This window comes from Dendrobates tinctorius, unplaced genomic scaffold (assembly GCF_039654945.1).
Source record: "Dendrobates tinctorius isolate UK_male_01 unplaced genomic scaffold, ASM3965494v1 ptg000003l, whole genome shotgun sequence".
NCBI lineage: Eukaryota > Metazoa > Chordata > Amphibia > Anura > Dendrobatidae > Dendrobates > Dendrobates tinctorius.
This window is the reverse complement of record NW_027361671.1, coordinates 65,773,648-65,793,796: the sequence shown is the minus strand read 5'-3', so window position 1 is coordinate 65,793,796 and position 20,149 is coordinate 65,773,648. Positions and strand designations below refer to the sequence as shown.

The window sequence follows — 20,149 nt, the reverse complement described above, 5'->3', positions numbered from 1 at the left end:
GACTTTTCCCGACTTTTCCCTATAGTCGGCAGATTTCGTTCGACTCGACTTTTGAGAAAGTCAGGTTTCATGAAACCCGACTCGACCCTAAAAAAGGCAAAGTCGCTCATCTCTAGTGGTTTCATTTATTAGTGAAATATGGTAAATGGATCACATTTTAAGAATCTGGAAAACCACACACTTCTTTAGTTAAAATATTTTGACTGTTCCATTATGTAAAATTAACATTTTCCAAAAAAATCTTCTTCAGAGCTCTTATGTTAACCTTGTGAAAAAATATAGGGCAAAAATTATGTCTGTTGGTTTTATTAACTATATTCATGTAAAAAAAAGCTGATAAAAATGTCACCAGTACTCAAAGCTAGACCATGAGTCCTTCTTCCCCACCCACAGCTCATTTTGCATATAACTACATAAATACAATAAATAATAGCTTCTGATATGATCCCTCACTAAGCACTAAGGTGGCAACCTTAATAGGGATTAATACTCACCCCTATTTGCCAGCTAGCTGTGGTGCAGGAATTTTTTCTGTGCTGCAAAACTTCTCCTTCTCTGTCTGTCTATGTTGTTGGCAAGAGTCTGACTTTTACAAACCCCAAAGTATTTCTTTACAAAATGCATGAAAATTCCCAGCCCCTCTACTATTATTCATGTGTCCTTGCACCAGCACCAGGCTTTGCTTCCTCTTTGCCTTATGGGTGGCTTCTTCTAAGCTAGTATGCATCAAGCTGCTATAATAACTGAGCACATGCCTTTCAAGTAATTTCAAGAGTCTTAACGCAAACATGTCAACAGGATTTTGCTAAGTAAACTACATGTATTGTCATGTTGCCACTTTTACACTGATTAACATGATACATGGGGTGAAGAAATCTGTCTTGTGGTTCTTGTGTAATCAGTGTTAGAATTTTTTAGTTAATGAGATGCTTGTGCTTTGTGGCGGGACTATAGGCAGACTGTTATCCTGGTGCTCTAGGGCAGATAAACCAAGGAAAGACACCCATAGGCTGACCCAGAGCACAAACATGTTCCTTATCGTAGACACAGAGAGAGAGACAGATTGTTTGTGCTTCTGGACATCCTCTTGGCAGGTCTTTCCTTGGTTTCTCTGGCCTACTGCAGGAAGAACAGAATCTGCTTACAGTCCCACCTCAGAGCAAGAGCATTTCATTAACTGAACACTTCTAATACTGATTACACAAGAAACACAAGATGGATTTAATTTATTCACCTCAGGTATCGTGTTAATCAGTGTAACAGTAGCAACATGACAATGCATGTAGTTTACTTAGAAAAATCCTGCTGACAGGATCGCTTTAAGGTTGGCTGATGCTGCTGTGCATGACCTGAGTATTCTGGTAGCTAGTATTTTCCTGGAGTTTCCACTTGGCTCTTCTACACCCAGGTGGCTGATATTTTACTATTCTTTTTCTGAGTCCTATCCGCACACTCAGCTCTGCTACAACAAGGTACCTGATTGTCTAAACTGGTATAATTAATTAACGAATTCCTTGTTGACATTATTTTTGCAAATCTGACTTCTACAAGTGGGAAAGCATTTCTTCTTATATGTTCAGGAATGCAGGGGATGTGGAAGCACTTAGGGTGTTTAGCCCACACTGTCCTCTGACCTAGCTAAGTCATCTGCAGCTTCAGCAAAGAGCGCATTAAATTAACCCCTTCCTGACATCAGACGTACTATCCCGTCCATGGGACCCGGGCCCCTATGCCCATGGACGGGATAGTACGTCTAGCGCGATCAGCGGCGCCCACGTGGTGAGCGCCGCTGATCGCGGCCGGGTGTCAGCTGATTATCACAGCTGACACCCGGCACTATGTGTCAGGGGCGGTCACGGACCGCCCCCGACACGTTAACCCCTTGCACACCGCGATCAAACATGATCGCGGTGTACCGGGAGTTAAAGGGAAGCATCGGCAGGGAGGGGGCTCCCTCCGTGCTTCCCTGAGCCCCCCACAGCAGCGCAATGTGCAGCGCTGCTGCGGGGGACTCCTTTCCTCCAGGCCCCCGGATCCAAGATGGCGACGGGGGCCTTCGGGGGCCTGGAGGAAGCTGGCTTCCTCAGTGCCTGCAAAGCGCAGGCATGAGGAAGCCTTGTGCACTGCCTGTGACAGATTGCTGATCTGTCACAGTGATCTGTGATGTGACAGATCAGCGATCTGTCACAGGACAGTGATGTCCCACCTGGGACTATGTAATAAAGTAAAAAAAAAATAAAAAAAAGTGTAAAAATAATTTTAAAAAAATCGCCAAATAAATTAGTTAAAAAAAAAAAAAAAATACCCCAATAAATTCATTTTTTGAAAATAAAAAAACCCCAAAACAATAAAAGTACACATATTAGGTATCACCGCGTCCGTAACGACCCACCCTATAAAACTGTCCCATTAGTTAACCCCTTTAGCGAACCCCTTAAAAAATAAAAATAAAAAACGAAGCAAAAAATAATGATTTATTATCATACCGCCAAACAAAAAGCGTAATAACGCGCGATCAAAAAGACGCATATAAATATCCATGGTACCGCTGAAAACGGCATCCTGTCCCACAAAAAAACGAGCTGCAATACAGCATCATCAGTGAAAAAATAAAAAAGTTATAGCTCGCAGAATAAAGCGATGCAAAAATAATTATTTTTTATATAAAATAGTTTTCATTGCATAAAACCGACAAAACATAAAAAACGACCTAAATGAGGTATCGCTGTAACCGTACCAACCCGAAGAATAAAACCGCTTTATCAATTTTACCGCACGCGGAACGGTGTAAACGCACTCCCCCAAAAGAAATTCATAAAACGCTGGTTTTTGTTCATTCTGCGTCCCAAAAATCAGAATAAAAAGCGATTAAAAATGTCACATGCCCGAAAATGGTACCAATAAAAACGTCAACTCGTCCCGCAAAAAATAAGACCTCACATGACTCGGTGGGTCAAAATACGGAAAAATTATAGCTCTCAATATGTGGTGATGCAAAAAACTATTTTTACAATAAAAAGCGTCTTTTAGCGTGCGACAGCTGCCAAAAATAAAAACCGCCATAAATAGTAAATCAAACCCCCCGTTATCACCCCCTTAGTTAGGGAAAAATAATAAAATTAAAAAAATGTATTTATTTCCATTTTTCCATTAGGGCTAGGGTTAGGGCTAGGGTTAGGGCTAGGGTTAGGGTTAGGGTTAGGGTTAGGGTTAGGGCTAGGGTTAGGGCTTGGGTTAGGGCTGAGATTAGGGTTAGGGGTGTGTTGGGGTTCGGGTTGGAGTTAGAATTGGGGGTTTCCACTGTTTGGGCACATCAGGGGCTCTCCAAATGCAACATTGCGTCTGATCTCAATTCCAGCCAATTCTGAGTTGAAAAAGTCATATGGTGCTCCTTCCCTTCCAAGCTCTGCCATGCGCCCAAACAGTGTTTTACCCCCACATGTAGGGTATCAGCCTACTCAGGACAAATTGCAAAACAATTTTTGGGGTCCAATTTCTCCTGTTACCCTTAGGAAAATAAAAAATTGGGGGCAAAAATATCATTTTTGTGGAAAAAAATGATTTTTTTATTTTCACGTCCGAGCGTTATAAACTTCTGTGAAGCACTTGGGGGTTCAAAGTGCTCACCACACATCTAGATAAGTTCCGTGGGGGGTCTAGTGTCCAAAATGGGGTCACTTGTTGGGAGTTTTAATAGTTTAGGTACAGCAGGGGCTCTCCAAACGCACATGACACCCACAGACCATTCCATCAAAGTCTGCATTCCAAAATGGCACTGCTTCCCTTCCGAGCCCCGACGTGTGTCCATACAGTAGTTTTCTCCCACATATGGGGTGTCAGCGTACTCAGGACAAATTGGACAACAACTTTTGCGGTGCTGTTACCCTTGGAAAAATAAGAATTGAGGGTGAAAAGATCATTTTTGTGGAAAAAATATGATTTTTTAATTGTACGGCTTTATGTTATAAACTTCTGTGAAGCCCTTGGGGGTTCAAAGTTCTCACCACACATCTAGATAAGTTCCTTAGGGGGTCTAGATTCCAAAATGGTGTCATTTGTGGGGGGTTTCCACTGTTTTGGTACATCAGGGGTTTTCCAATCGCGACATGATGTCTGATCTCAATTCCAGCCAAAAACGTCAAATGGCGCTGCTTCCCTTCCGAGCTCTGCCATGCGCCCAAATAGTGGTTTACCCCCACATGTGGGGTATCAGCATACTCAGGACAAATTGCACAATAACTTTTAGGGTCCTGTTACCCTTGGGAAAATAAAAATTGGGTGTGAAAAGATCATTTTTGTGGAAAAAATATGATTTTTTAATTGTACCGCTGTACGTTATAAACTTCTGTAAAGCCCTTGTGGGTTCAAAGTTCTCACCACATATCTAGATAAGTTCCTTGGGGGGTCTAGTTTCCAAAATGGGGTCACTTGTAGGGGGTTTCCACTGTTTAGGTATATCAGGGACTCTCCAAACGTGACATGGTGTCCGATCTGAATTCCAGCCAATTTTGCATTGAAAAAGTCAAACGGCGCTCCTTCCATTCTGAGCTCTGCCATGCGCCGAAACAGTCGTTCCCCCCCACAAATCAGGTATCAGCGTACTCAGGACAAATTGCACAATAACTTTTGCAGTCCAATTTCTCCTGTTACCCTTGGTAAAATAAAAAAAATTGAACCTGAAGTATTTTTTTTGTGAAAAAAAGTTAGATGTTCATTTTTTTTTAAATATTCAAAAAAATTCCTGTGACGCACCTAAAGGGTTAATAAACTTCTTGAATGTGGTTTTGAGCACCTTAAGGGGTGCAGTTTTTAGAATGGTGTCACTTTTGGGTATTTTCTATCATATAGACCCCTCAAAGTGGCTTCAAATGTGATGTGGTCCTAAAAATAAAATGGTGTTGTAAAAATGAGAAATCGCTGGTCAACTTTTAACCCTTATAACTTCCTAACAAAAAAAAATTTTGGTTCCAAAATTGTGCTTATGTAAAGTAAACATGTGGGAAATGTTAGTTATCAAGTTTTTTGTGTGCCGTATCTCTGTGATTTAAGGGCATAAAAATTCAAAGTTGGAAAATTGCGAAATTTTCAAAATTTTTGCCAAATTTCCGTTTTTTTCACAAATAAAAGCAAGTTATTTGAATGAAGTTTTACCACTAACATGAAGTACAATATGTCACGAGAAAACAATGTCAGAATCACCGGGATCCATAGAAGCGTTCCAGAGTTATGACCTCATAAAGGTACAGTGGTCAGAATTGTAAAAATTGGCCCGGTCATGAACGTGCAAACCACCCTTGGGGGTGAAGGGGTTAAAGGACACAGTACAAAAGAATGTTTGATTTTGCCATCAGTAGTACTTACATAAACTGCTATCGAACTATAGGAAAAAACAACTATAAAAACTTGCGCTAAAGTATGTACCTAAAAGTTAAACATTAACAAACCAAATTACATGGACCAGGGTTAATGTCTTTATGCAGGGCTTAAACAAAAGATAGATTACCTTTTCAGACAGGCATTAACATAGAAGCACTGAAATCCCAGGGACGATGTTTTGCAGACAGATGATCCAGAAGTCCTTGCCCTTAAAGGTTGATTAACATGATTATTATTACAAGTAGAGGGAAGATTTTCCATATCATCCAATGGTGAAAATCTGTTCTGAGTGGATGTGGGGAGGGCTGGTGTGGATATAGCTAATGCTGTATCTGAAGGTTGAACATTCTCTTCGTTAGAAGCCATACTGCGTGTGTTATTAGTATCAGGGTTGTCCATACCAGAAACAAGGTGAAAGGTAATTTTATACATCAGATGTCCAGAGAAGAGAGCCGATGGATATTTGAACTGGACACTCTGATTCCGAACGGTCTGAATAGCGAAATTGAACTTTTTGCTTTTAATGTATAAAGTTCTTCAAGAATGCTGCAGGATATATAAGAGGAACCTGTGCTCTATGGGGCTATTCCTGAGGAAGGAATCCGAGATTCTGAAACGCGTAGGATTATCATTTTGGCCTCCTGAGCGCTCCATAGCGCTCCACAGCCTGTCACGTGATCCACCACGTGACTGTGACATCACACAAGGTCCTGCAGCATCTCTGCACCTTGCAGGCTCCCCCAACGCGGCGTCTGTACTCCATACAGGCGGCCGTTGTAGAGCTACAGATAGACGTTAGTCACCGGCTGGGACAACGTCTCCTAAAAGAATCCTGTTCACTTTGATTCAAGACAACAAGGAATCGTCCTGTTTTGGATCATTTATGAGAAGGACTTCTGGATCATCTGTCTGCAAAACATCGTCCCTGGAATTTCAGTGCTTCTAAGTTAATGCCTGTCTAAAAAGGTAATCTATCTTTTGTTTAAGCCCTGCACACAGACATTATCCCTGGTCCATGTAATTTGGTTTGTTAATGTTTAACTTTTAGGTACATACTTTAGCGCAAGTTTTTATAGTTTTTTTTCCTTTATTTTACTTTTCACTGCACAAATTGAGTGGTTTTGTCCTTAGAACTTGCTGCTTTTGTTATATATGTACCACGCTTAGCACCGATTGTTTTTTATTGATTATGCTATCGAACTATACCCTACATCAGGCATTTTTGACTCAGAGCATATCTGCCACATTCACTATCTGCAGCATCACTGCTGTAGTATGTCACATACATTTCTCGCACATTTTTCTCATGTGTTGCATTACACACAAATTGAAATGCTTTAACATAGATTGCTTTGGCCTATGTCAATAATTTTGTTAAAAGGTAGCATGCTCCAGTTTCAACCCTTTTATATACTCATTTATCCTATTTACTATGCAATGATATCAAATGCAAACTCCCTGTATACAATAAGCCTTTAAGATGCCAGGTTTTCACAGACAATATTTATTTTAGAAATTCTTTTAATGAATATGTGCTGCATTTCACACTTATTGATGCCTAAAGCATGCATTTCCTTTTCTCACATAGTCCATTCCTAGGGACAATCCTTACAAAACAGCGTACATCCTACTGTATGTCTAGCACTAGCATATTTAGGTGACAAAGACGGATGGCAGATTATGGCTGGAAGTAATTCTCAGAGAAGAAATATAGGTCTCAAATCTCTGCATCTTCTTGTCCATTATAACCTAACAGATTCTCTAAGTAGGCCTCCTGTCAGACAGGCTAAATGTCTTTCACTACAATTCTTTTGAAGTTTTTTCTTTTAATGCATGTGACATATGGCTTGTAAAGAAGACATTAATGTGAATTATTTGTCTTACGTTAAAAGTATATGACCCTTTATAAAGTTGTGTATTGTTTTATTGTAAAAAGTAATTTTTCTATGCATTGCATTGCTTATACTGATTTGGCAATACAAGCTAGATTACAGCCCAAAGATGAATTCACTATCTTAGAAGCTTCAGATCTGAAATCTTCTTTTAATTCTCCAAACCTGATAATTCATTCAACGTAGTGAATCTTCAAACCAATGCACATAGCATCAATAAGAAGAAATATGACCACATTTTTTTTGCACTCAATGCACTCTTTCCTAAAAATCTTCTGTGGGAATCTGAGCCAAGTGAAGCACATTTAAGAAGCCTAAATTGCCTTTCTCACATAGCGAGATCACTAGCGAGATTTCTAAAGTGTCACCGATTTTGTGACGCAACAGCGATCTCGCCGGCGATATTGCTTTGTGTGACACGTATCTGCGACCGGCTCCCCCGCTGGATATCGCTGATTGTGCTAGAATGTCCTGGGCTGTTTTTCGTCGTTGGCGTCCCGCTGACCGGCATGCATCGCTGTGTTCGGCGCCGACTAGCGACGTCATTGGCAACGCAGAACTCATGGATGCAGGCAGAAGTTGTCAGAATCGCTGCTGTGTGACAGGTAACAGTGACCCTCGATGGATCGTCATATCGCTGCTGCGTCGCTGGAGAGATCTGCCTGTTTGGCAGCTCACTAGCGACCATTTAGCGACGCACCAGTGATCCTGACCAGGTCGTATCGTTGTCGGGATTGCTGGTGCATTGCTAAATGTAACGGGACCCTAAATGGGCAAAGAATGAAATATCTGGGATAAGATGAGTTTATAAAACAAACAATATATTAACACAGTCTGCTACAACTGAATTAACTCTCTTTTTAATTAGGCTAATTTCCTAATTTGCATATTTTCTTAAAAGTGTATTGCATTTATGTGTTAAAAGCTCATGTTCGATTATTACTAGAGTGATCACCTGAGAACAGTCTCATACCTTCCGGCATCTGTGGCCAGAGGCATAAGGATCGCATCGCAGAGGATGCAACCGTGACCAAGCCCATGTTGGAGAGGGGCCCATCGACACCAGCAGAGTCCTTGGATGCACATTCAGCTGAAATGTATTCCGGTGCAGAGACCTGCTACGGTGCAGGCCAATCAGAGGCCGGCAGCTGACGTTAGCAGGTGGGGTATGGCAGTGATGTTATACATCACACATAGCAGGCACGATGATGTCAGCTGCCGGATTTTGCACATGCTACATTAGAGGACAACGTGTAACGTGGGAGCAGGGGAGGTAAGTAGAATTTTTTGCACTATAGAACAGTGGCAAAACAGGGACCTATATAACAGAAAGGAACCCAGGATGGGGAACATACATTACAGGATGGTTGGCAAAAATGTGTTGGCACCCTCAATTTAGTATTTGGTTTCACACCCTTTGGAATAAATAACCTGCAATCAACTGCTTCCTATAACCATCAACAAACTTACAAGCTTCTTATACCTTTCATCGGCAATTTTAAACCTCTCTTCTTTTGCAAACTTCTCCATGCCTCTCATATTTGAAGGGTGCCTTCTCCCAACAGCAATTTTAAGATCTCTTCACAGATGTTCAATGGGATTTAGAGCCAGACTCATTGCTGGTCACTTCAGAACTCTGCAGCTCTTTGTCTCCATCCATTTCTGGGTGCCTCTTGAAGTATGTTTGGGGTAATTGTCCTGCTGGAAGACCCGTGACTTAAAATGCAAACCCAGCCTTCTGAAACTGGGACTACTTTACACCCCAAAATCCTTTGGTAATTATCAGATTTCATGATGCCATGCACATAGTTAAGGCACCCAGTGCCAGAGGCATTAAAACAACCACAACACATCCTTAAACCTCCATCATATTTGATAGTAGGTACTGTGTTCTTTGTTTTGTAGGCCTCATGTCATTTTCGATAAACAGTAGAATGTTGTGATTTACCAAAAAGATCTATCTTGGTCTCATCGGTCCCCGAGAGGCTTTCCCAGAAGGATTTTGGCTTACTCATGTACATTTTGACAAACTGCAGTCTAGCTTTTTTATGTCTCTGTGCCAGTAGTGGAGTCCTCCTGAGTCTTCTGCCATAGCGTTTTATTTCATTCAAATATCTACAAATAGTTCGAGCTGAAACTGATGGACCCTGAGCCTGCAGGACAGCTTGAATTTCTCTGGAACTTGATTGGGGCTGCATATCTACCATTCAGACTATCCTGCATGGCATGTTTTCATCAATTTTTTTCTGCCATCCACCTCCAGGATTACTTACAGAGCAATGGGTTATAAATTTCTTGATAATGTTGAGCACCATGGACAAAGAAAAATCAAATTCCCTGGAGATGGATTGTAACCTTGAGATTGTTAATATTGTTCAACAATTTTTGTTCTCAGACAGTTCTCATCTCCTCTTTCTGTTCTCCATCCTTAGTGGGGCACATACAGCCACACAATGCAAAGACTGAGTCAACTTCTCCCCTTTTTATCCGGTTTAAGGTGTCACTTGCCACAGGTGTATTTGAACGTGCATCACATGCTTGAAGCAAAGTTGTCACCCACAATATTGGAAAGGTGGCAACAATTTTGTCCAGCCCATTTTTGTTGTTTTGTATGAAATTATGTCCAATTTGAAGTTTTTTGTATTGTTCCAATACACACAAAGGAAATAATCATGTGTATAACAAATGTGCAATTGCAATGATTTTCTGGGAGAAATGCTTCACTTTCTGGAACAATTTCAAGAGTACCAAAAATTTTGGCCATGACTGTATAACAGGAAGGGGCCCAGGATGGCGGGCATATGTACCAGGATGGAGGACAAATATACCCAGAAGGAACCCAGGATGGGTAACATATATACAAGGAAGGATCCCAGGATGGCAGTCAAATATTCAAGAAGGAAGCCAGAATGGAGAGCATATATACCAGGAAGGATTCCAGAATGAGGGGGCATATATACCAGGAAGGAACCTGGTATGGGGGGCATATATCTCAGGATGTGAGACATATATACCAGTAAGGACCCAAGGATGGGGACATACATACCAGGAAGGAACCAAGGATGTGGTCACATATTCCAGGATTGGGGACAAATATATCAGCAAGAGACCCTTGATGGGGCATATATACCAGGATGGAGGACATATATACCAGGGGCACAGGATGAGGGCTTATATACCAGAAACAAACCTAAGATAGGGGACATATATACCAGAATGGGGAAATAAATACTAGGAAAGGTCCCAGGATCAGAAGGATATATACTTGGAAGGGGCCCAGGATAGCGAACATTTGTGGGCAGCACGGTGGCTCAGTGGTTAGCCTTGCAGCGCTGGAGTCCTGGGTTCGAATCCCACCAAGGACAACATCTGCAAGGAGTTTGTATGCTCTCAGGGACAGTGATGAAAATATGTGCAAACTGTAAAGCGCTGCGGAATATGTTAGCGCTATATAAAAATAAAGATTATTTATTATTATTATTAGTACAGGATGGTAGACATTACTACATAATGGGGGCAACACACATGTCTCTATAGGGTTTAGAATGCTACAAGGGCCCATGCATTTAACCAATATGCGGGGGGGGACCCAGGATCAAATTTTGCATTGGGGCCTATCGGACTCTTACTACACCACTGTCTGTGGCTCTTCTTCATTTGATTAGATGTAACAGCACAACAATTATGTTGTACCAGGCAGGCCAGACATTACTGACTTGGCAACTGGACTCATTTCTGTGAGTCACATCTGTATTTATCATATATTTTAGTATATCAGATTAAATTGAATAGAGTGACCTAATAACATCTTGTATTGATTTCTTTATATGAGAACAAGTCACTTGCCATAAATATGTAACTTTTTCAACTGAAAGTCTAAATTCCAATGTTCCCCCTTTTTCATTTTTGTGCCTCTCCATTCCTGAGATATACCTCTGATTATGAAGCAAGTGTTGCTAGTGATATGAGTGTGGTCCCCAATTCTTCTCTATGGGCTTTTTATTCAGGATCATGCCCAATTGAATAACAAGATTAGATTTACATAAATCAAAGACAGACCATATCTCAGGAACAGAAGGGCTTTGGAACAAAAAACCCCATCAGATTATTGGAAACAGAAGCATTTATACCAGTTAAACCAATTACATATCTGTGGCAAATTACAGGTTCTCTTCAAGATTTAATTTTGTTTCAAGTTATCACAAGTTTTGTTGCATAATTTATAAAAGTAGCCTTTTCACCCAGAACAGTGGGAATCCACAAAGTATGGTTGATGCTCTCAGTCTCTTGGTAACATTGATCATTCTTGATGCTAATAAGAAACTTCTCACAAGTCTTCTTTGTCCTGGTGTAGAATATTAGCAGTAATATTGTGAATCTGACTCGTCCTATTGATCTATTATCCTTTTAGTCTTTGTTCATATCATCTTCTGCTTTATTTTATGATCTGGCTTTGTACTACTAAGTCTTTGCACTGCTTCTACCTGTACATTAATATTTCCATTATTCTCATTCACTTTCCATAATGATCTTCCCATAAGATATTCTGAAACTTGGCTTTGAATGTAATACATCACAGACTGGATTTTCAGCATTAAAATCCATTCATTTATTTTTCTCTTGGAAAACACCCAAAATCACACAACTGCTTTTCTGACCTCCATGCGTAGTGGCAGAAAAAGTTGACCTTATGTAACTGAAATAATTTTTCTGATCCATCAGGTTCTATTGAGATGTCAGTTACATACAATTTCTGTTTATAGAGGCAAAACTAATTTTGGCGAAATACAATTGTAGATGCTATACTGGTTAAATATTTGAGTAGAGAAAATGAATTCTTATACGAAAATTATTAAAAACATCTTCATCAGTTTATATAACACAAAAAGATTAGGCAAAAGGTCTATAAAACATGAGAGTTATTACATGTTTCGAACCTCTAAACTCCCTGGTTTTTAGACAAACTAGAGAGCTTAAAAGTTTGAAATATGTAATAACTCCCATCTTATAGACCTTTTGCCTCCTCTTTTTATGTAATGTACACTAATGAAGCTGTTTTTAACAATTTTGGAGTAAACATTGATTTTACCTACTCACGTGTGCTGTATCCCCTACTACCTTGGAACCTTCTGGGTGGGATTGACTCTCCCAATTGCTACTGTGCACTGTGTTACTGATAGCTGTGATTGCTGGTCGATAGGGTGGTGAGCTGAATATTTTTGTTTTAATTCTGGCTAAATTTGTATGGTTGAAAAAAATACCATCATTGTACACATCATGATAATGGTGGTTATTATTTCCTAATGATATATTCTTTATAGAGGACCCGTTACCAGGTCAAAAATGGACAGTGTTTACACTTATTTTATGCCTTCTGCTCCGTTGAATAGTCCTTTATTTACTTTTTTGAAAATCCGCCATCTTTGTTCCAGAGATATGGGCCTTTTATCTACTGCTAACTTCATGGTATTTTCCAAGGGGGCATTGCTCACGGGGTAATCATGCAGAGCGGCCTAATGGCACACCCGCAAGGAATTCTGTGAGCCACGCGCCCTTGGTAAAGACCATAAAAATAACCACTAAATAAAAATTCCCATAACTCTAGAGCTGCATAAGGAATTTAAAATAAAAGAATACTCAGGGGAGCAGTGGAAATAAAATAAGACCCATATCTGAACCCCTTTGACCTGGTGTCAAGTCCTCTTTAACTTATACCGTAGATATGCACTTTTGCTAATTGTGCTCTATAAGTTACATGATATAATGTGACTAATGTCATTTGTGTAAGATATACTTGCCACAATGTGATTTGTCCACTGAGAGAGATAAAAGCACAAAGTTTCAATTTTAATATCTCCTGCAGGCATGTTCAAGCTGTCAGTGTTTTGTGTTTAACTAGATTTCCAGTTCTTCATATTGAGAGAACTAACAAAATGAAGGAAAGATTAGTGATTGCAATCTCCATCCCAGTTAAACTCATCCTTAACTTGTAATCTGCTTTGAAAGTGATGCAGCAATCACCAGCCAAATGGACTTTACTGGAACATATCTATGAAATCTCTAAAACAGGAATATCCCTGCAGAAGGGGAAAAAAACAGAGAAAAAAAAAAACAGAAAAGAAAATCCATTCTAATTGAATTATTTGCCATTGGCATTTGAACGTGGGACAAAAATCTTAATCAGCGATTGCTTTCAGCTTGATTACACAGTGAATCAGCCAAACTACAGAGATTTAATTCTATTTCATTCCAAGTAAATGTGTCTGATTCATAGTTTTACATTCCCAAGCCATCAATGTTGCTGGACGAGAACAGATAGCCTGACGGTGAAGGATCGGTTTACACATCTGTAATGGCTTTGTATTACAATGTACATGGTCAATGGTCGAGGTTAATTGCTTCTGTCCAAAAAAGAAACAAATAAAATGTATAAATGCATGACCACATGCTGTAAAAAATCCTAATATGTCAAGGACTTAACAGATAAATAGATAGATAGATACATCATAGGCAACTTAAATTAGTCTTGACAGCTGCAGTCTTGACAGATTGCAGGTTTTCCTAAAGTCTTGATAATAATGGGCTTATTATTTGTAAGAATCTCAAACAAATATTTGTTTATAATCTCTGCAACATCACATACTTCATTGGATAGTGGTGTTCTCTTTGAGCTGTCTTTGCTTGATCCCATGGCCGTACCCTCCTCTCAATTTCTTACTATGGTCATAGACAGCACATATTAAAAAAAAACAAACTATCCTACGCAGATAAGGTATACGCCACCCCTTTTTCTGTTTTCATTTACTTCGACTAACACTGTAACCATTGCTAGACCTGTTGCAGTCAATTCACATTGGAAACTACTCACACACTCAGTGAAAATGAATGCCTGCCTTATATAAATGGCAAACCAAGGATTATCAAAGTGCATCGTCTTTCGACTAGAATTTCTATGCATAATCCAGCCATCTGTCGACCAGTTGTGTTGCTAAATTATGATTTAGGGAATTTGTTTGAAAAAAAAAAGTCCTTAGCTGCGTTGTACAGCTCCATTTATCTGCTGCAGACATCCTCCGAGTTACATTATGTCTCCTTTTAAACCTCAAGGAATGTGACACTTGCCATTGCTAAATCCAACGTTTCCCATGAATGTATGACGATTTACTTTTACACATGTTAATATTAACAAGAGATCTATTATTTATTTTAACACTTACATAATTACTTTTCCAAACCCATAAATATACCAGCCTCATGCTTCATATTATTATACATTATTTCAGGAGCTGACTCATTCTCTAGCAGAAAAGAAAACGTCTCTGCAAAATGCTCTAGTGATTTGTTTTAAGCGTCAGAATCGTTCATTCCATCATATGTTTGCAATCTTATCATTATACACATTTATATTCCGGTACAATAGCCCAGACTGCCCATAATAAGGCAGACACCATATGTAATTACATCTAATATCAAATATTCATCAGCCTGTCTATAGATCAAAAATCTTGGGTTAAATAGCATTAAAGAGCTAGCACACACACAGAAATGACATTCGTGTTGCCAGTAAAGACTTGGTATATTTGTTTTATCCTGTCGGGTTTTTTTCATTTTCAAGGAATTTTATCTTTACTGAACTTAAATAAGAGTTATAAAATCCAGATCACTTATAAATTGTCCCAAAATTGCCTTGCAGCTATTTTAGTAGCTGGTTACATCTTCTTTGATGGCTCAAAGGACTTGGAAATCCATTAATGACATAGAAAGTCTTAAAGGCACTTAAGGGGGATGCTCCAATTTCATAAAAAAAGCAAGACATGCATCTTGCACACACACATTCATACACACATATCAACATAAAGCACAAGTTTATATTCTGGCTGGTCCTTGCACTGATGCCTAAATGGTTTGCAGAGCAGCCTTTGAAATGGGATCCCATTAACAGTGCATAAAATCACAGAGGCAGGAATCAGATGTGTAACTAAGAAATGCTCATTGAGATCTGCATTCCTGCTCCTTCCATCTCACCGACACAAGCACAGTCTATATGGGAATGTGTTCATTCAGTCTTGCGGGTGCAGAGTGTGCTTCACCGTAAGGCTTTATTCACACATCAGTATTTTTAATTAGTATCTCAACAGCATTTGTCTAAGCAGTTTCTCCAAAACATAGAACAGGTGTCAATCTTTCAAGTATAATTTTTCTATGTAAGCTCCTCTTCTGGTTTTGGCATACAACTCTGATGTAAAATACTGACCAAATACAGACATGTGAATAAGACCTAAGTGCTCCTGATTTTGGCATACAAACACTGATGCAAAATACTGACCAAATACTGATGTGTGAATAAGCCCTAAGTGTCACTTCTGGTTTTGGCATACAAACACTGATGTAAAATACTGACCAAATACTGATGTGTGAATAAGCCCTAAGTGTCACGTCTGGTTTTGGCATACAAACACTGATGCAAAATACTGACCAAATACTGATGTGTGAATAAGCCCTAAGTGTCACTTCTGGTTTTGGCATACAAACACTGATGTAAAATACTGACCAAATACAGACATGTGAATAAGACCTAAGTGCTCCTGATTTTGGCATACAAACACTGATGCAAAATACTGACCAAATACTGATGTGTGAATAAGCCCTAAGTGTCACGTCTGGTTTTGGCATACGAACACTGATGCAAAATACTGACCATATACTGACAAGCCCTAAGTGAATAAGTCCTAAGCTATATTACCATTTACAAACATTAGGAATCCACAGTTTTGTAAAATCCACACTCTCCCATTCATAAAACAAGCTGTGATTACTGGAGATCCCAGCACACACCTTCCCACTGCTCTGCTGGACAGTAGAATACTGCTTATGGATAACTTAGAGTTTGTGGCAGTCTCTGTAGAGCACATCTGGGCGGTGGACTACCCCTTGCTTCCAGCCCAGTCCTTACCTCTTTAAGTTCCTTAGCTACATCCTTCAAGTCTCCCAAGACTAATTCCAAATCATCCACGATAATCTTGATCTGTTCTTTCACCTTGGCTTTGGAGGCTTGCCCCTCTGTCGGTGAGGATGTCCCCTTAGACTTTGCTGACATGCTGCAGTCCAGCTCAAGGGAGCTTCAGAAGAGGGTGACTGGCTCCAGCCCTCTCTGAGTAGCTGTTCCCCCGCATTTTCTTGCTCAGATCTCCCTCATTCTCCTCTTTTTCCTCTCCCTGTATACACGATGCCATGAACTCCACAGAACTGCTTGGGGAATGGGCTGCAGACTAGTGGCGATTGTCGATCAGTGCCTGCGTCACAGCGCTTCGCTAAATCAAGGGAGAAAAAAGTGCAAGATCCCAAAGTTCACGGATGACATTATACTCCTTTACTTCAGAGGTGCCTAAACATCCATTTACTTTTAATTGGTGGCAGTCACATTCTTCCCTGGTGTTGCTCGCTCCTCTATACATAGCAGCCTACTGCCTGCTACTTGCTGCTTGCTACACACAGTCTATCTGTTCTCTTCTACTCTCCTGCATTACCGTATTTCTCCCTATAATGCAGCACTGTGATTGCCATGCATTACCAAAGGGACCACTGATAGCTGGCATATTTTACTCTGTCACACACATGAAGCTTAGATTATAATTTATATGCCGCGCATTAAAACATAGAAAATGTATGAAAAAAGAAGCATAATTTTCGCATGTTTTATACCAGGTCTATAAAGCCCATACATCTTGAGTCATTCTGCAAATTGTTGTCTCCAGTCCAATCCAGCAATAACTGGGATAATTCATTAGGTAAGGTAGGAGAATCTACTATGCTTTTATTCTGTAAGGATACAAGGAGTAGGATGTGAATATGTCATTTATAAGATTACCCCTGGGACGATGGAGAATGAAGGGTCAGAAAAATCGGAAAGATTCTCTGCTTTAATTCCTTAGAAAACAGGATAGATGAGTAAATGAAATTGAAGAGTGGCTGCGTCTTGTTTCTGACTTCTTATTTTATAACCATTGCTCAAGGGCTTTCTAAATTTATGACTCCTCATTCATCAGGTTCAAATTAAATCAATACTGGAACACTGCAATAGTCTGGCTTTCTGTTGGAAGTGGTGAGAAAGTGAGGTGGAAGTTACTGATACAGGAGGTCTTGAAGCAGCAAAAATGAGGATCTGCAACCCAAATGGATTTTATTCCTATGTGACATCTGGGGTTATCTCCAGGCCAGAAAATCCCCTACACATCTGGTATTATCAGCGGTAGACTGGTCCCAAGTGACCAGATTCAGTGATTTTGGATATGGAGACAATGCAGGCATGGTCCTGTTACTATAAATTTGAATTAAATTCATCTCTTTTGCTATGCAGCCATCAGTAAGAACATTAACATCATCATGACTAGATTAAATGTAGGATTGGCATTGATGATATATTATAGCAGACAAGGCAGAGACAAATTAAGGAGTGGACATGTGCACATTTGTAGGGTCGTGGGCCGGACTGGGGGTGGTCCCTCGATAGACCGCGCAGAGACAAAACAGAGACAAGATGGAGGCAGGTTCTGGGTGCAACAGGTCCAAGTTTATTCCACTCGCTATCCACCTGACGGCCTCTGCAGTGCAACTCACTTCTCTTCACCTCACGGCCCACCGTTTCCAGGGCCGCTTCACACACCGTACGTTACACTAGGGACGTGCATACATGTACCGTCCCTTCTTCACTGCTTGACACTCCTGACAGGTTAGTCACTGTGGCTGCCTTAGGCCCGTAAACCAACAGCAATTTTACTGATCAGGCATCGTGTCAAATACGGTGTCCCACACCCGGTGTCTCGTCTCCACTGCGGTTCCTCCTGTCAGGACTACCCCCCTGATGTTCTCTCTCCTCAGTCCCCCTGGTTCGGTTCTCCTCAGAGCACACAAACTGTCGTAGTCCTCCTGTCACCTGAGCTCCCCCTGGGGACTGGAACTTTCTGGAACCCTCCCTCAGTATTTATACCTTTCCTGGTTCCCTGTAACTCCGCCCCCCATGACCAACGGTTTCCTAAGCCCTAAGCTGATGTCAAGTCCTTTGCTCACACTCCTCCCTGCCCTCTAATAGTCAACCCAGGTACTGCACGTCCAATACACTTCCCTAGCTGTTTCCCCACTGTAGTAACTGACAGCTATCTGAACTGTGCAAACCTTTCCTTCTCTATACTGACAGGTCCGTCCATCCGTCAGGTCACCTTCCCAACACTCCCCCTTCCTTTGTCCATTGTCATCCTCGACAATCATCTTCCCTGCCTTCGTCGTTCTGAAGCTTCACCTACACTCTGTTGTCGGACCAGCTGTTGGGCCAAACCCACTACCTGCGGGGGCCGAACCATACTGGGAGCACCATGCTCGGAGTAGCCTACTGCTACTCACCAGCGCGCATGCCACATGACAACGTCTTTCACACTGGGCTAGGTACACCCATATTCTCTCTATGGCATGTACCTTCCCCTACTCTCCCCTTCTGTTACCTTCCACTGTCTGGTACGCCATGATCGAGGTCTCACACCTACCAGATCATTGCCGGCGTTCATCTCTCTCCTTCAGGGGTGTCTGTGGTGTCGGGGACCTGACCTAGGACGGCTGTCTTTTCACCTCTTTCACCTCTTGTACCTTTCCTTCAATTACACGTCATGGTCTCCCAGACCCTCTTCACACATAGACCCCTCTTCAGATCTCACACTTCCCGTTGGTCCCTCAGACCTTCCCTTACCCGGACCTGTTGCATTTTACTTTGGCATATTATACATTAAACAACTTTATAATAGCACAAGTACCCATTTTTATTTATTTTTTTATTTTCTTTTGCTTCTAAAACCAACATATAACAATACAACATTACATGTTCTCCTTCCCCCCTTCCTTTGACATTGACACTTCCCCTTTTTTTTTTCTGCATCCCTGCCATGTCAGGCAAACTAACTGCAACTTAAAAAAAACATTTTCTGTAACTTTGACGGAATACTGCCCTCGTGGTCTGCACAACGGTGCAACGAAATCCTGACAGTCCAGACAATCTCCTGATGGCTGGTAGCAAGGGGCCCCACCGCCGTGGAGCTCCTGGGATGCAGGGAGTGTCCACAACAGTCCTCTTTACAGGGGTTCGCCTTCTTCGGGCTCCGCCAGTGCTGCCACCGCATAATATCCGCGGGGGCAGTATTCTTTATAATAGGAAACTAAGTCCCCTTCCTTCAGAGCCTGACCATGCCGTATGGAGGCCACATTCACATACACCTTCTGGCCAGTCTTATCACGGATGAAACCGTACCCCCTGTCAACGTTGGTGTACACCAGCCGCCCCTTCGATCTCTAAGCCGCCATACCTGCCTCTCCCTTTTCATGCAGCTGTTTCCAAATCACTTGCTCCCGTGCCTTCTTCCCCTTAATAACCTCCGCAACCCAAACGGAGGGTACAGCGCAGGCTCTAGAGTCTGGTGGGTGGGACTTTGCTGAAAAAGCGTGTGGGGCAGAGGTGGCTGATGATGTCTGTGGCCCAGCAGCCGCTGGGGCCGGGTGGCGGACGGGAGCAGCCGTGTTTCCGGAGGACTGAGTCACAGGGCCTGTCAAGCAGGCCGCAGCCGGTTCTAGCGCCAGCATAGCCGCGGCCGCAGGGTAGGCCGCATCCAAAACCTCCAGCAGAGCTGGGGTGGCGGCCGGTTCTGGTAATGAAGCTGTTACCGGTCGGGGGAGCACAGCCGCGTCTTCTGTAACCGAGCTCCGTGCTGATGACTCTGGGCGGGATGACTCAGGGACGAGGGCAGGGGCCTCGCTCAGCTCCGCATACACCATAGGGCCCTCCGTGGCCAGGCCTTCCAATACGCTGGAGGCTGTGTGCCGCGGCAGAATGATGGGGGCCA

The 20,149-nt window shown here is 41.6% G+C and overlaps 1 protein-coding gene across 2 annotated transcripts in view; it reads right to left on the bottom strand.

Annotated features, from left to right (window-relative positions):
• Positions 1-16,790, bottom strand: part of PRR16 (proline rich 16) — a 576,663-nt gene extending 559,873 nt beyond the window's left edge. For both annotated transcript variants that reach the window (XM_073555133.1, XM_073555199.1), the window contains exon 1: positions 16,222-16,790. In XM_073555133.1, the coding sequence (XP_073411234.1) occupies positions 16,222-16,365 (144 nt within the window). In that variant the 5' untranslated portion in view covers positions 16,366-16,790. The remainder of the gene's footprint in view (positions 1-16,221) is intronic.
• Positions 16,791-20,149: the final 3,359 nt, after the last annotated feature.